A 15,160-nucleotide genomic window follows, 5' to 3' on the forward strand; every position below is an offset into this window, starting at 1 on the left:
CTTGGGGCCTCTTCACATTGATGGGCCCCTTTTTGTACATAGAAAAAGCACAAGCATTTATTAACCCATGATGAAGTTCTGTCACTCTTCTGTTCTAGGTTTCTTGGTTTTCCTTTTCCTTACTCTCTCCAAGATGCTAGAATACTTCTCAAAGTAATTGCTTAATAGTGAATTAATGAGACAGGTTTTTTTTCATTTAAAGCTGTAATAGATGTTTGTGAAGTAGTGCATTTGATTTTTTTTTTCCAGTGCCAGTGTTGTAAGTGGCAAGGAGGAAATGAAAAAACAGCTGGAGATGGGCATAGCAGTCATAACCAGTGGATATGGAATTTAATGCAGTGGGCAAACGAAAGCTTTAAGTTTCCAGTATGAGAGAATTACTTAATAAAAGAAACTTATCCCAGCTTTCTAGTTTCTGCTGTTGGTAGTAAATCTTTCATGTTTCGCATGTGATAGCACTGTGAAAATATCTTTGCTCAAGTTATTCACAGGATGCTACCTGTTCCTTGAAGTTTTGTGAGCTTTAAGTAGTTTCACATTCTTAGGCTTATCTTTAAAAGAAAAAAGAGGATAAAGTTGGTTTGCTCTTTTGCCTGTTCCTAAAGAAATCAATACAAGATTCTTAAGCTTTTGTACAACTTTTATTCGTAATTGGATGCTTAAGTAACTCCACCCCTATTAATTCTCTGTATTTCTGTGGGCAATTAGCAATAGAAATGGACAAGTCTACTACAAAATTTCAGCCTCTCTATATAATCTGAGTTCTGGATAACCTGTGGGTCTTTGGCTTTATGCACAGCTGAGCCTCTTGAGTGTAGTACCATGGCTGAACTCCTCCAAGAACAACCTTGAGTTCAAAAGCTCTGTAGTTGTGTTTTGTGAAGTGCTGAGACCAAGCTAGCAAACTTTTCTTGGGGGTGTGTGGCCCTGTGCAGAGCTCTTCAAGCATCTTCGTACCACTTTCCCAATTGTGTCAGGATTTTTTGGTTCTAGTGCCACACTGTGTGGAGAACAAGAATTGGCGTACTTTTAAACCGAGAGAGGGGAGCTTTGAGAAGAGATTGCACGTACACCTAGTTCATATTCTGGATTTGTTGCCCATCTAGGGATGCTACTGATATGCCCAGGAGATTGGGAGCAATTGTAGTGAATAGTGAATAAGAGCAGCGCTAGGAAAGGCTATACTTAAATGCTTTGTGTTTTATATATGTCTATTTGCTTTAGAAAAGGTTACATTCATGCCATGTTCATCTCTTAATCAGGGAAGCCCTGCTGGAGGAAAAGCAATGGCTGCCTCCCTGTTAAACTGCCTTATCTTTGACTATGCTTAGTTGGGAGGCTTTTCAGAAGAAAGATATGGCTATTTCATGATGGGGAAGGAGAATGGCCAAGCACTCCTGCAGTTTCTTTGCATCTGCTAATGTCCTTAAATATTTACATAGACATACATATTGACGGCAAGCAGGAAAAAAAAATGCTTGTTTGTCCCTAAACCCTGTTGGATGCTTTTTTTAAATCTTTCTCCTGCTTTAAGTGGCAGAAATACTGCATAACTGTAGACTCTTAGGTGAAGTTTTTGCTTATTCCTCTATTCATTTTTCAAAGGTTCATAGGGTATGCAGCAGAAACAAGTCTCCCATGTTCTAACATAATGCTTTATTTCCACTCCCGTATCAATTTTAATAAGTGGCTAATCCGTAAGTGTCAAAGCCATGACAATTTTGGAGTGGGATGTGTATGTGGGTTGACTTGAGTTCAAAGTCTAAATGTGTTGCAGGGTGGTGTTTGGTTTTTTTTTGCTTGCACTAATGTAGCTGCTGATATTTTCATTATTTTATGAATGCCAAAAATTTATTGACAGCTAGCATTTGGCTTCATTGTTTCTATTGATTCCCCCCCCCAAGTGAACTGTATATTACATCATTAAAGCTACTTTTCAGTTGCTTTGAATGTCCCACAGTTTTTAATGAGACTGGGCCTTGTTTGGCGCAAAAATAAATATTTTGCTGTTATTTGGTCCATGAAGCTTGATGCAGTTCAGGCTTTGTTTTTTTAACATTGGCTGAGAGGCAGGCAAATGCCTCTTTGCGACAGTAGCTTTATTATAAATAACCCAGCTAGAAAAACATGCAATGGCACTAGCCAGCCTAATATATAAACATCTGTCTCTGAGTTTGTATTGTCTGCACTGACATCTACAGCAAGTTGTCCTTAATGCTTCTACAATTAAGATTAATGCTGTTGTAGGACTGCGTTGATTGAATGCTGTGTGTCTTGGTCTTTTTGTGTTGATGATGTGAGTTTTATCAGCCTTGCTGTACTGGAAGTTTTTGTAAATCGTGTTTCTGAATGTTAAGAGTTTATACCTTCAAGCTAAATGCTTTGCTGGTTAAGTGTGAGGCTTTTGGAAGGGACCCAGAATGGCAAAATGCTGCATTGTAGTTGGACTGAGACTTTCTCCTGTTTGGCAGTTAGTAGGGCTGTTGGCATTAAATTACTTTCTCTCAAGCAACCTTTTGATTCCTTTCATTGGAATAAGGTGTCAGTTTTATCAATTGCTTACCCCATCTTATTTCTGCTTGTTTCAGTTTTTCAGATGAGCTGCCCATCAATTATTTGAGAAAGCTTAGGTCTGTTGTTTGAACATCACAACTTTTTACCTGGCTGATTGGAGTGTGACAGTGCATTGAGCTGTTTAGTGATGCGGTGTCTCTCATTTGAGTTAGTAGAACCCATTGAGCAAGCATGTGCGTAAAGACTAGCTTGAGCTATTACATGGGAATTGTGGTGTTTATTTCAGATGTTCTTTGGTCTTTCCTTGGTCACTGTCCTTATTCTGGAAGCTCTTCTCTTTCGTTTTTTTCAGTCTTCGTGTACCAAATAATCTTCTGTTAACCTCCTGCTTTATTTTCCTTTTTAGATTCAGTCACTGTGGAACTAAGCTATTGGTATAAGGTACAGTAACTGGTAGGAAGAGAGCTGAAGATAAAAGCCAGAAATAAAAGGTTGTGAGAATGGTAAGACAAAATATGTTCAGGAGTCTTTATTCCTAGTATTCCGCTATAATGGTCTTAGTTGTAGCAAACGACACATTCTCTGAAATATTGGAAACTTTTTCTCAGAACTTGGCTGGGTAGTTTCTAGGAGTGTAAATCTGTAAAAAGTTGAGGGAGATACACTTCTATTAAAATTAGTGGAAATGGAGAATAATCGTCAAGCTGCAGGATCGCATCCAGTGAGCTGATGGTATCTTCTGGTGACTGTTCCAATAAATATAAAACTTCCTCTAAAACCCACTTTGAAAAAGGAGGATTAAGTTTAAAAAAAAAAAAAAAAAGGAAAAAGCTAGCAAATACTTTGAGACAGAATGATTGAGAAATGACATAGACAGGCAGCGCAAAGCTCACCGCAGCAGAGATGGAGAGTCTTTCCAGAGAGCTTGTTTAGTAGGAAAGAGCCCATACATGTTGCCTAGCCCCCTGTCCTCTCAAGTTGAGAGGCCATCCTGTGTCTTCCCAATTGTAGAAGTATTTTAATTTGAAAATCCACACTTTCTTGGGAAGAAATCTTGGCAGCTTGGCAAGATTTTTGAGCTGGCCAAGACATCAATCAAGACTCCTTCTGCGTATTTCTGTATTTTTATGTTATGTTGTTAATATAACCTGGAGTGTTTGTAGTTTTCTTTAAGATACTGTAACATTTCCCCGGCTGGCAGGAGCCTGGTTTAAAACCAGTCATTTTCAGATTAATTTACTTTTACTGAGAGGAACAGACCGTAGTGCATAGCACGGAATAGGCAGGAGTAGATGCTCATCCGTGTGCTGAATTTTGGAGTACAGGAGGTCCGAGTCAGAATGAAGTAGAGGGCAGTGAAAGAGGAGGTGGCAGGAGACAGTCCCGGCTGTGCCGGTGCAGTGCATGTGGCTCGCCGCTGGAGGACAGCCGTGCTTTGCCGGGCCTGCTGCTTTGGGGTCTGGCTTTCACAGGAGGATGTTGCGAGTAGCGACAGGTAACTCTAGGGGGTAAGAAGGAAGCGTCCCTAAGAGAGGGAGCTGGAAGAAATAGGGGTGTCCTAGTTTCTTTACCGAATGGTTGTAAGAGTCCTGCCTTTTACTTCACACGTTGTGTACTCCCCTCATTGTGAGCATCCTTTGAACAAAGTCTTGCCTGCAGGCATTTATTTGGTCTCAGTGTAAGCCTGCATTTCTAGGCTGGCAAACCTTCTTGACAATGTGAGCCGTATGTCAGAGTCTTCACATATGAGTGACCTGTTCCTTGGTGGACACAGGGTTTTTCTAGTGTACAAGTCTGGGAGACGAAGCTTTCCTATCACTCCGCTGGAGGACCTGCTTCTGCAGGACCCTAGAGGACACTTGCAAATCTTGGCCCATTGGCTTGCTTTCAGGTGACTTAGCAGCCTTGTTATCAACTTTGATATTAGCAGTTAATGTGAAGGTCCTTATGAGAGCCCCACCTGAGCTGCTCAGAGCTGTATGTGTTTGTGTCAAGGTTGCTGACCTCTGCTCTGTTCCTCTACAAGGCACCAAAGTGGAATTGCATTAGCTCTGCAGTGGACTTTTGCCATTTTTTCCCTCTGTCTTAAATCTTTTGTTATTACCCCTCCAGCCATTTACTACATTCTTTATATTTTGTTTAGCTCTGTCCTTCCTTTTCTTGTTCAGAGACTTTTGGTCACCTGAAGAGGCTTCTGCTTCTCTCTCTCTCTTTCTCTCTCTCTCTCTCTCTCTGCAAATACTTGAGATAATTGAAAAACAGTTTGCTCCAATTGTTTTGCAGTTGCTGTAGGCCAAAGACCAGTGCTCCGTTCTGATTGCCTGCTGGCTAGTGTTAAGTACTTACATCATCTTGTGTACTTCAGCTGTTTGTCCATATGGATTTGCTCTGACTTGAAAAGCTGATGGGCGGTAAAGGAAAGGAGAGGCCGGATCCCTGCAGGGAGTGCACATGAAGCCATATGTCAGTATTTCTGGGTATCTGGTGCCCCCTGGAGACTGCTGCTCCCCACAACATAATGAATAGCGAGACTGCACATTAATAGACATCCCTAGTCTGAGCAGGCTGAAGAATAATATGAACTATATTGTTCTCACACAACAGAAGGTGGAGGATACTAGAAAAGGCAGTAGAGTAAAAGCAAGGACTCTCTAAAAATAATAACAATGACATGTCTTGCAATTCTTAAAGCTCATGAAGACTGGCAGCTGTGTTTCATGTTTATGTATATAAGCCTGTGTATTTCAAAAATGAGTATGCAAGATTAAGTGTAGATATTTGGAAGTAGTATGATGTGAGATTTAAGCATTGAGTTCACAAGACAGGTTAAATAGATTCCGTTAGCTAGCCTGAGAAGCCAGTCAATCTAATAGGAGAATGTGGAAGTCTCTTATCAAGTCTGGAATTGGAATCAGAACTTTATCACAAGCTGTGTAAGGAAATTGGCATTTTTGTTACTTGTTTCAGAAGTAGAATTGACCTTGGTACCTTTTTAATGCTTCAGTGAGGGCTATAATAAATTGTGTCCTGATGCAGGGAATGTATTTGACGTGGTTGTGGAATCTGCTTTCATTTTTTCAAAGTAAACCACTTGAAACAGATGTAGTCTTAGGAAATACTCCTTTACTATGATTTTTATTATTTTCATTTGGGCAAAAAGACAGCTACAAAATGATAATTTCTTTTAGCTATTATTACTCTTAAAACAACCTTCCTGCAGAATGAGAAAACAGGAATTTTGTATTTTACCCTGACTGCAGAGGAGAACGCTGGAAGAAAATCTCGGTGTTATTCTTGTATGCAGCTATTTTCAGAGTTACAGTTAAGGCCCACCAAAATGCTGAGCTTCAGTATTGTTGTTTGTTTATGACTATGTAGATAGATTTAACCGAGGTACCATGAGAAAGCATTAGGGTCCACCAGCTCTGAGTCCGCATCGTTTAAGTTGAAGTAAAATTTTACCTGAGCCTTGTCTGCCTGCTGTGGCTCGTTTGGGCTGAAGAGGGCACTGTGCATCATCATCTGCTCTGCTTGGGGGCCAGGAGGTGCCCAGAAGCAGGAGCAGGAATTGAACTCCAGGCTGCTTACAAGAAATGACTAACTCAGTTATGTTTTGTTTTTTGTTTTGTTTTTTATTTTTGTTGTTCAGAGAGATTTAAACATGCAGGAAATAGTAGTTGTTTGACATGAACCAAGTGAGACTTCAGCTCTGCTCAATTCTTAGTGCTTTTTCTTCCTGGAAAAGTTCTGCAGTTCTCAAATGTAATACTTTCTTTAAGATTGGCTTTGTGCTTTTGACAGTATGTTATTTTTGTGCCTTTAAAATTTATAGCCAAAGACTGCCTCTGATATTGCTAAGCTATGTGAAATGACTGAACAAGCTCAATAAGGAATAATACTGCTGTACATCTTGCCTGTGGGATTTGTGGTCTTTGAGAAACGGGAACATGCATATCACTTAATCTCTCTTCCTTGCTTTCCTTCCTTTCCAAGAAAGTGGTACAGTTGTCTCACTTCAGGCAGCATTCTGTGATTGCCTTGGCTTACAGCGGCAATAGGCTAGTGGACACCTACAGTTCTCAAATCCTATTTTCTGAACATGCTTGCAATACATTGCTGCTGTTGAGCTGGTTGTTTTCAGTTAGGCCACTTGTCCTTCTGTGGGGTTTGTGCAGTTGTTAAAATACATTGGATGGTGTGCAGCATTCATTCTCTTGTTTTTACAGCAGGAAGGTGAAATGGAAGGTGAGGCAGTCGAAGCTATTGTGGAGGAATCGGAAACTTTTATTAAGGGGAAAGAGAGAAAAACCTATCAAAGACGCCGTGAAGGTGGGCAGGAGGACGATGCTTGTCATATACCACCAAACCAAGCAGATGGAGGTGAAGTAGTGCAGGATGTCAACAGTGGTGTGCAGATGGTGATGATGGAACAGCTGGACCCAACTCTTCTTCAAATGAAGACTGAAGTAATGGAAGGTGCAGTGCCTCAGGAAACAGAGGCCACAGTGGATGACACGCAGATCATAACACTTCAGGTTGTTAATATGGAAGAGCAGCCTATAAACCTTGGTGAGCTTCAGCTGGTCCAAGTACCTGTACCAGTGACTGTACCTGTTGCCACCACATCTGTGGAAGAACTTCAGGGAGCTTATGAAAATGAGGTTTCCAAAGGAGGCCTGCAAGAGGGAGAGCCCATGATCTGTCACACCCTCCCTTTACCAGAAGGCTTCCAAGTAGTGAAAGTGGGTGCAAATGGTGAGGTGGAAACACTGGAACAAGGTGAACTTCAGCCACAGGAAGATCCCAATTGGCAAAAAGATCCAGACTATCAGCCACCAGCCAAAAAAACAAAGAAAAACAAAAAGAGTAAGCTTCGCTACACTGAGGAAGGCAAAGATGTGGATGTCTCTGTGTATGACTTTGAAGAGGAGCAGCAGGAGGGTTTGTTGTCTGAGGTCAATGCAGAAAAGGTGGTGGGCAATATGAAGCCACCTAAACCAACAAAAATTAAAAAGAAAGGTAAGCTTCCCGTCAGCAAGTGGATTTTGAAAATGTATTTGTTATGGTGGGACCTTGCAATGTGATTGAAGTGACTGAGTAGATGAAAGTGGGAGTAAAGCAGACATGCCCAGTGTCGCTTATGCTTTATATAAGAGCACTCAGCTCTATTGTTTCTTGGGCGAACCTCCCATCTAAGCTATAAAGGAGCTCATTTTCCTTGAGTGTGAGGCTGTGGCATTAGTATTCCCATACAAGTACAATTGAAAAGATTCTTCTCTTTGCTGTAATATATACGTAAGAGTTTATGTATATGTAGTTTACATCAGGAACCAACAGTATAATTAGTTCTGTGGGTTTTTCCTAACCAATTGCTGGGTAAATGGTGTAAAATACAGCAATAGGTATGTTTTGACTTTTCTTAGAACTGTAAATTGAAGGAACCCTTTTTAGAGTGGAGAAGGAACATTGAGTGCTGGCATACTAATGAAAACTGAAGCCAAGCCAACCATAGGCAATGACTGTTCCTAAGGATATGCAGTTGGATTTAATGGTACATGATGGTTCCTTGTAGTAGTTACACCACCGAGAATCTTTCCTTTTCCCTGCTGATCTCTTATGTTACACAGTAGACCACAGTACTGTCAAGAGTAAAGATGATTTCCTTCATGGCTAGGTGTAAAGAAGACATTCCAGTGTGAACTGTGCAGTTACACTTGTCCGCGTCGTTCCAACTTGGACCGCCACATGAAAAGCCACACTGATGAAAGACCACATAAGTGCCATCTTTGTGGCAGGGCGTTTCGGACAGTCACGTTGCTGAGGAACCACCTCAACACTCACACAGGTACTCTTGCTTTTGCATACATTGCTTTTGTAGGATCTGCTCTTGTCTTTAGAATAGATAGGAAAAACAGGGTGGATCTGTCTTGAATCTATCTAATTCCACTTACTGAACAAGCTAAAAAGGAAGAAACTATGCAGTGCTGCTGTTCATTTCTCATTTGAACACAGTTTTCTGCCTGGCCCAGTCAGGTGCGAATGTCATCCTGTACATAAGTATAAAGCTGATCCTGGGCTTGGTCTGAAATAACCTGAAGTTATAGAAAATGTTCCATTTGTCTTGTGCATTGGTAATTATGTTCCAAGCTTTGTGTCGCTGCTGCTGTTGCTTGCAGAAAAGTAAGATGAGAATTAGGCTGGAGCTAAATACGAGGGAGTTGAAAATAGCAAAAAAAAAAAACCAAACAAACCCAAAAACAAACCCAACCAAAAAAAACCAAACCCAAAAAACCAAACACACACACACAAAAAAAAGAAAAAAATAACAACAAAAAAAATCAAACCCCAAGAAATAGCTTATGAATTGGACTGATAAAACTTGTGGCTAGGAACTGTAGCACGCTTCTGTTTCTCCTTATGTGAGTTTCTAGTATAGAACTAGAGGTAATTGAACTGTAATTAAGCTTTTTGTGAACTTTCTGCCAAGGAAAAAAAGGTCATATCCCTCACGTTCTCTGCCTACCTGCATTATGTCTTAACTGGATGGTTTGAAATTTGTAAATAACTGAATAATACAAAAGTAAGGGAGTTTGTTTCCTCATTGAGATGTTATTAATTCTCTAAGATCTTCAGTCCATTAGTTATATATACAAAAGTAGTGACTCCTGTGTGCTGTTTGTTGCTCTAATCTAATCTTTCAGAAGGTGAAAGCAATGTTGTTAATTCGCTTTTAAAAAGCAAAAGCTGTTCCATATTTTCTTTTGCCACTAAACCTGAATGTCATCAACTTCCTGTTTTCCTGCAAATGATCAGGTACTCGCCCTCACAAGTGCCCAGACTGCGACATGGCCTTTGTGACCAGTGGAGAGTTGGTTCGGCATCGCCGCTACAAACATACCCATGAGAAACCATTCAAATGTTCCATGTGTGATTATGCTAGTGTGGAGGTATGTTAGTTAATTGTTACAGCACTGAATACTTCCTTGTACGCTTCAAAGCTTGTTCACCATCTGTTATAAACTCTGTTCTTAGGCATTTCCTCTTTGGCCATTTGTTTAAAAGGCTCTGAGCAAAAAAGTCACAAATCAGGTCTGCTCTCGGAAGCAAACGGTGGGGTTTCCTCAGTTAATGAGAAAACAGTTTGAGAGCATTTATGCACAGAAGTCCTAATTGATATCCATTTCCTCTTTGGAGACAATAGTTGTTGTCATTGTTTCTTAAATTATTTGGTCTTTAAGATGATTGCAGGAATTGTAGTGTGCTCCATGTCGGAGGAGGCAGCCATCTCCTGCTTCAGTAGGGTGTACTTTCAGACTAGAGGTGCCCTCCCATTTTAGAAATGTGCATTCTGCACATTATCTGTTTATGCTATTAAGGTGACTGTAGCCAAAATTAATGAGCCTTTGCCTCAATATTGGTGAAGAGTAGCTTTGCTAATATTGGTTGATTGTCTAATTTGATTGAGCAAAGTAAGCTTCCTTGAATGCTCTCCCCTATGCAGTATTGCTGCTTGTGCTACAGGACAGCTTTTATATTGTGAAAGGAAATTTGAGCAAGATTATGAGCAACATAATTTAAAAAAAAAAAAGGGATGTCTGCAGTGGAAGAAGGCTACAGTAGGGAGAGGCTGACTAGGGGCTTCGGGCTTTTTTTCCTACCCACACTGTGGCTGCAGTGCTGTATCCAGGCCTTGTGGTTTGAGTGCTGAATAAACTGTGTTACAGTGGTTTTCATCATATGAATTAGGAAAGAATAACCAAGTTGGTCCTTATGTGAGCTTGTGCTGTGTTTTGTAGACATAGATTGATGATTAAGCAGCGTGGTCAAGCTGGAGTAGAACGTGCCTTAGCGTTTGTGTTCATGCTGACCTTTAAGCTGGGTTTGTGCCTTCTAGATAAAAGCAGGAAAGGAAAGGAATTAAGTCACCCTGTTGATTGCAGGACTAGATTTTTCTTGTTCTTAGCAGGAAATTGATTTATCTTATACCTCTCAAAGTAACTGGAGAGGACCCAAGAAAGCACCCTGTGGAGAAAAATACACTGTACAGGGGACAGTAACCCCCTGAAATGTTTCTTGGGTGCATGCTTTCCCAGAACATTTTCTTGTGTCTCTTTAGGATACTTTCAAATTTTAGTGTGTCCTCAGATGCTGAGATGGTCAATAAAAGTAAGGTGAGCACAAGACTAAACCAGGCTGCACTGAAGGTGGGAACAAGCATCAAGCAAGACTGGGAATGAGATTGGGAGGTGAAGTAGAGTGGGCAGGAGTGAGTGGCTATGTGCAGTGTGAGAATGGTATTGAAACATGCTTGCTTGTTTTAATGGCAAGATAAAAATAAAAATAGACTACCTTAAACTCTTGACTGATTTCTTGTACTTTTGGCAATCTGACCTGCTTGTCTATGCTAACTTCAGTCTTGTTCTTGACTTCCAGGTTAGCAAATTGAAACGCCACATTCGTTCTCACACCGGAGAGCGTCCGTTCCAGTGCAGCTTGTGCAGCTATGCCAGCAGGGATACCTACAAACTGAAGAGGCACATGAGGACCCACTCTGGTATTGATGCCGTGGTTTTTTTATGTTTTAGTGTCAGAGTGCTGAGGCTGTATACAATGTGTGCTAACACTTAAACAGCGAAAGAAATATTTTGTAGTTTGATCTGTAAGTGCTAGTAAATTCATAACCTGATAGTAATTGCAGCACTGAGAAATGAGCTTGGAGGATTCTGATTTCCAGTTTGAGGTGATAAAATACAGGCACTTCTTCTAGTATGAAAAGAAGAAACTTACTCTATTCAGTGTTCTACTTCCAGTTGAACTTTATAGGTGTTTACAGTTTCATGTTTGAGTGTAGTTGCAAAAGCATCTCATGCATGTTAGTTCATAAAGATCCTAAATTTTTTCTTCAATAGAAATAGGGATGGTTTTAGCACAGAATGTTACTGGAGTGCCAAATTAATCATATTGCTAAAATTGAAGGGGAAAAAAAATGCCCTTGCATGTATATATGAGCATTCAGAACCCTCGCCCCCAATAAAATCTGATGCCACTTGCTGTCTTCTGGCAGCCTGCATGTAGATCTTCCATGCATTTCTCTAAGCATAACTCATTTGCTTAGAGATTGCACTCGAGTCTCTTTGTAGAAAGATGCATACTGGAGCTAAAACTTCTAGGGAAAGAGGTGTTGTTGAGCTCTTTCTAAAGTTACTATTTCTATCAACTAGCTGTCTGTTGCAAGTTTCTGAGAGGTTTTGTTTGGTGAGATTTCTTTTTAATAAAAGTACTTGTGCTATTTTTTTCCTTCTGCTACTGAAGGAGAGAAGCCATATGAATGTTACATCTGCCATGCTCGCTTCACTCAGAGTGGTACCATGAAGATGCACATTTTGCAGAAGCACACAGAGAATGTGGCCAAATTTCACTGTCCTCACTGCGATACTGTTATAGCGAGAAAGAGTGACTTGGGTATGTATGTCACAAAAGTGGCCATTTGGTGAAGATTCTACAAAACACTTCCCAGAATTAGAGTTCACATAACCCAACTGCTGTCTCTTTTTTTTTTTTTTTTTTTAACCTAATACTTCTGGTAACTGTACAACATGAAGCACAGGCTTAGATTACAGGCTGGTAATACACACTTTTAGTTTACAATAGCTGCTGCAAACTATAAGAATTTTCAGTTTCTTTTCATTATTTGAAAATGTAGCATGTTTTCCAAGCATACAAGGCAAGTTACTGTTTTCAGGCCCATAGATGCAAGGCATTTATTGAACTTGGATTGAGATTACAACTGCATATGGATTGGGGTCTGAAAAACCAAAAGATCACTTGGCTTGACTTGCTGCACATTGGAGGCCATTAAGTTTCATGCAGAGATATTTTCATCCAGCGAAAAGGTTTGAATTGGATCAAATAGTTTAATTTTCCAGGATGTGGAGCTGTGTGTCACAGGCAGGGTAGGAGAGACTGAGTTGTCACAAAAGCCCTGAGTCCTTGCAGTAGGAGAGTCTTGATCTAGTGAGCAGTACCCAGTGCGATTCCGGCAGGCAAGGTCTCTTTTATGTTCTACGAGAAGGTGAAAAATAATATCATGCCCAAGAGCAGCTGAAGAGAAGGAAGAAGCCACGATTTGGCAGAACTTTCTGTCTATAAACAAAATATCACCCAAGTAACGGGAAGGCAGGCTCCCTTCCAATAAAGACAAGTGTAAAGTGCTACAGTGAGAAGCAGTTTGAGAAGATGGCAGTCGGTTGATGTCAGGAGCAAATGAGCTGATTTGCAACAGAGGGAAACTGATGTTAGCTATGTGGAATTTTTCTTCTAATAATGCTTTAGTCTACCCTAAGCTACCTTTTGCAGCTGTGGCATGCTCTTAGTTGGAGGATTTTAAAGAAGTGACTAAAACCTCTGTCAGGGATTATCTGCTGGTATCCCTGTGCCTTCTAGCCCTATCACTCTGACTTCTAATCCTGCAGAAAATCCTGTTTCCCCCAGTGTATTACCTGGCTTCTGGTGTATCCAGGCAATTCAGAGTAGTCTTATACATAACAATCCACGAGACACTTTATTTTCACTATCACGTGTTATCAAATGCAAGTGTACTGTATCAGCACAGATTGCAACTGATAACCAAATGTAGAATCCCATGGAAAAATCTTGATGGAGTTTTTCTGCAAGACCTTTCTGTCTAGAAATTGTTGGGATTGCTTTTAATTATGAGTCTTTTAGTTTTTTACTTGAATCCTAAATTAACTATTTCACTTTTTTGGCTTGAGGAGTATGTGGAGGAAAGATCGCTAAGGGGACTGCAGGCTAGTCTTTCACGCTTGGTAAGCCATGGTGATTAAAGCCTCCAATTGTTTTGCTCCTAGGTGTCCATTTGCGAAAGCAGCATTCTTACATTGAACAGGGCAAGAAGTGTCGCTATTGTGATGCTGTGTTTCATGAGCGGTATGCCCTCATACAGCATCAAAAGTCTCACAAGAATGAGAAGCGCTTCAAGTGTGACCAGTGCGATTATGCATGCAGACAGGTAAGCTGGTGGGACTGGCACCCCTTATGAGCGTTAGAACGTGAGCTGAAAATATGAGGTGGAAATCTTAGCTGTTAAGTTTGACCAGCTGTCAAGATCAAATTAGCTCTCTAAATCTTTTGAAGGGTGTGAAGGAAAGTTCAGTGGCCTTTGCTTCTTGGTGTAGTGCTCCCCTGTAGAGAAGTACCTTCTGAGTCACAACCTTGATGTATCCATTGGCAAAGGGATAAGAGTCCATATAGGATGGAAGTAGCTAGGACTGAATATGCCATCAGTCAATATGTTCTTACATTCCTGTGGAATTATCCTTTCCTTGATATTAAGAATAAAGTTTTGGCCTCCTTTTAGCTGAAAATTTGCTCTTCTGTATCCATATGCCTGAGTTCTCAAGTTACTTTTCCTGTCTTGCTTGTCCCTGTCAGGAGCGGCACATGGTCATGCATAAACGGACCCATACTGGAGAAAAGCCTTATGCCTGTAGCCATTGTGATAAAACCTTCCGTCAGAAACAGCTCCTTGATATGCACTTCAAACGATATCACGATCCCAACTTTGTCCCTGCTGCCTTTGTCTGTTCCAAGTGTGGCAAAACATTTACTCGCAGGGTAAGGGAATATGCTGTTTTGAATTGTGGGGTTTTGGGGTGGAATGAGGCTTTTAGCCAAGGGGAGGGCAGAACATGTTTACCCAAAAGGAAAGGTGGGTGAGGTACAGGGCACAATCCATATTTTAAATAGAGCACTTCTTTCTGAGAGAAAAGGAGGAGTGGGGGAAGACCTGGTGTAATTCAGAATTAGTACTATCACATTTTAGCATTGACCTCATGAGCAATGTGAAAATGCGACTTTATGAATAAAAGTTAATGAAATTTACCCATTTCCCCTAAGTAGTCTTCCTTTAAGAAAAAAGAAGTTACCAGAAATGTGTTTGAAAATACAGAGCCAGAATATCTGATCTTGAATTCAATGCGTGTTGTATTTTTTGTTGTTTTTTTTCTCTTCCACTGAGTAGAACACAATGGCCAGACATGCTGATAACTGCTCTGGCCTAGATGGTGGGGAAGGAGAGAATGGAGGAGAGACAAAGAAGGGCAAACGTGGCCGAAAGAGAAAGATGCGGTCTAAGAAAGAAGATTCCTCTGATAGTGGTAAGAAACAGCTGAGTGCATTTTGAGAGTTACAGGTCTGTGATTCACTGTGTGTGTTAGCTGTTAGTTTGCCCATTCTGCAGGTTTGTTCTGGCACTTGAAAAGCTTTTATCTAGTTGGCAAGCAAAAAATGATAGTACGTGGCCAAGTACAGAGGTGACTGCCTGTGAGGGGTAGTATAGGTTCTGCTATTCTGGGCCTCTCCCAAGACAGAGTAGTTGAAAAAACACTGTCTGATGCCCCTTGCCTAGGCTGTGCAGTTCCTGTCCTGCCTGCTTGCTCTTCTGGGTGTGAAATTCTCTGGTAATGTTTTCAGTGTCCCAAAACAAACTGTGTTTCTGTGGTGCACTGCTATGAAATGGTACGTGCTCCTGCTTCACCGCTGCTGGGTAGCATGCGGCATGTCCAGAGAACCCCACTGCTGAATAGCTTGGCTGCTTCTGTGGGAGAAAGCTGGCAGCATCCAAGAG

The 15,160-nt window shown here is 40.9% G+C and overlaps 1 protein-coding gene across 10 annotated transcripts in view; it reads left to right on the top strand.

Annotated features, from left to right (window-relative positions):
- Positions 1–15,160, top strand: part of CTCF (CCCTC-binding factor) — a 36,053-nt gene that overhangs the window by 16,443 nt on the left and 4,450 nt on the right. For 7 of the 10 annotated variants that reach the window (XM_087738481.1, XM_087738476.1, XM_087738474.1 and 4 more), the window contains 8 exons: positions 6,741–7,533; positions 8,189–8,359; positions 9,328–9,461; positions 10,948–11,068; positions 11,827–11,976; positions 13,383–13,543; positions 13,966–14,148; positions 14,555–14,690. In XM_087738481.1, the coding sequence (XP_087594607.1) occupies positions 6,741–7,533; positions 8,189–8,359; positions 9,328–9,461; positions 10,948–11,068; positions 11,827–11,976; positions 13,383–13,543; positions 13,966–14,148; positions 14,555–14,690 (1,849 nt within the window). The remainder of the gene's footprint in view (positions 1–6,740; positions 7,534–8,188; positions 8,360–9,327; positions 9,462–10,947; positions 11,069–11,826; positions 11,977–13,382; positions 13,544–13,965; positions 14,149–14,554; positions 14,691–15,160) is intronic. The other 3 variants (XM_087738473.1, XM_087738478.1, XM_087738480.1) reach the window with 1 other exon arrangement.

The sequence above is a fragment of the Nipponia nippon genome, unplaced genomic scaffold (genome assembly GCF_047370975.1).
Source record: "Nipponia nippon isolate SJK-2023a ecotype South Korea unplaced genomic scaffold, ASM4737097v1 scaffold_7, whole genome shotgun sequence".
Classification (NCBI taxonomy): Eukaryota; Metazoa; Chordata; class Aves; order Pelecaniformes; family Threskiornithidae; genus Nipponia; species Nipponia nippon.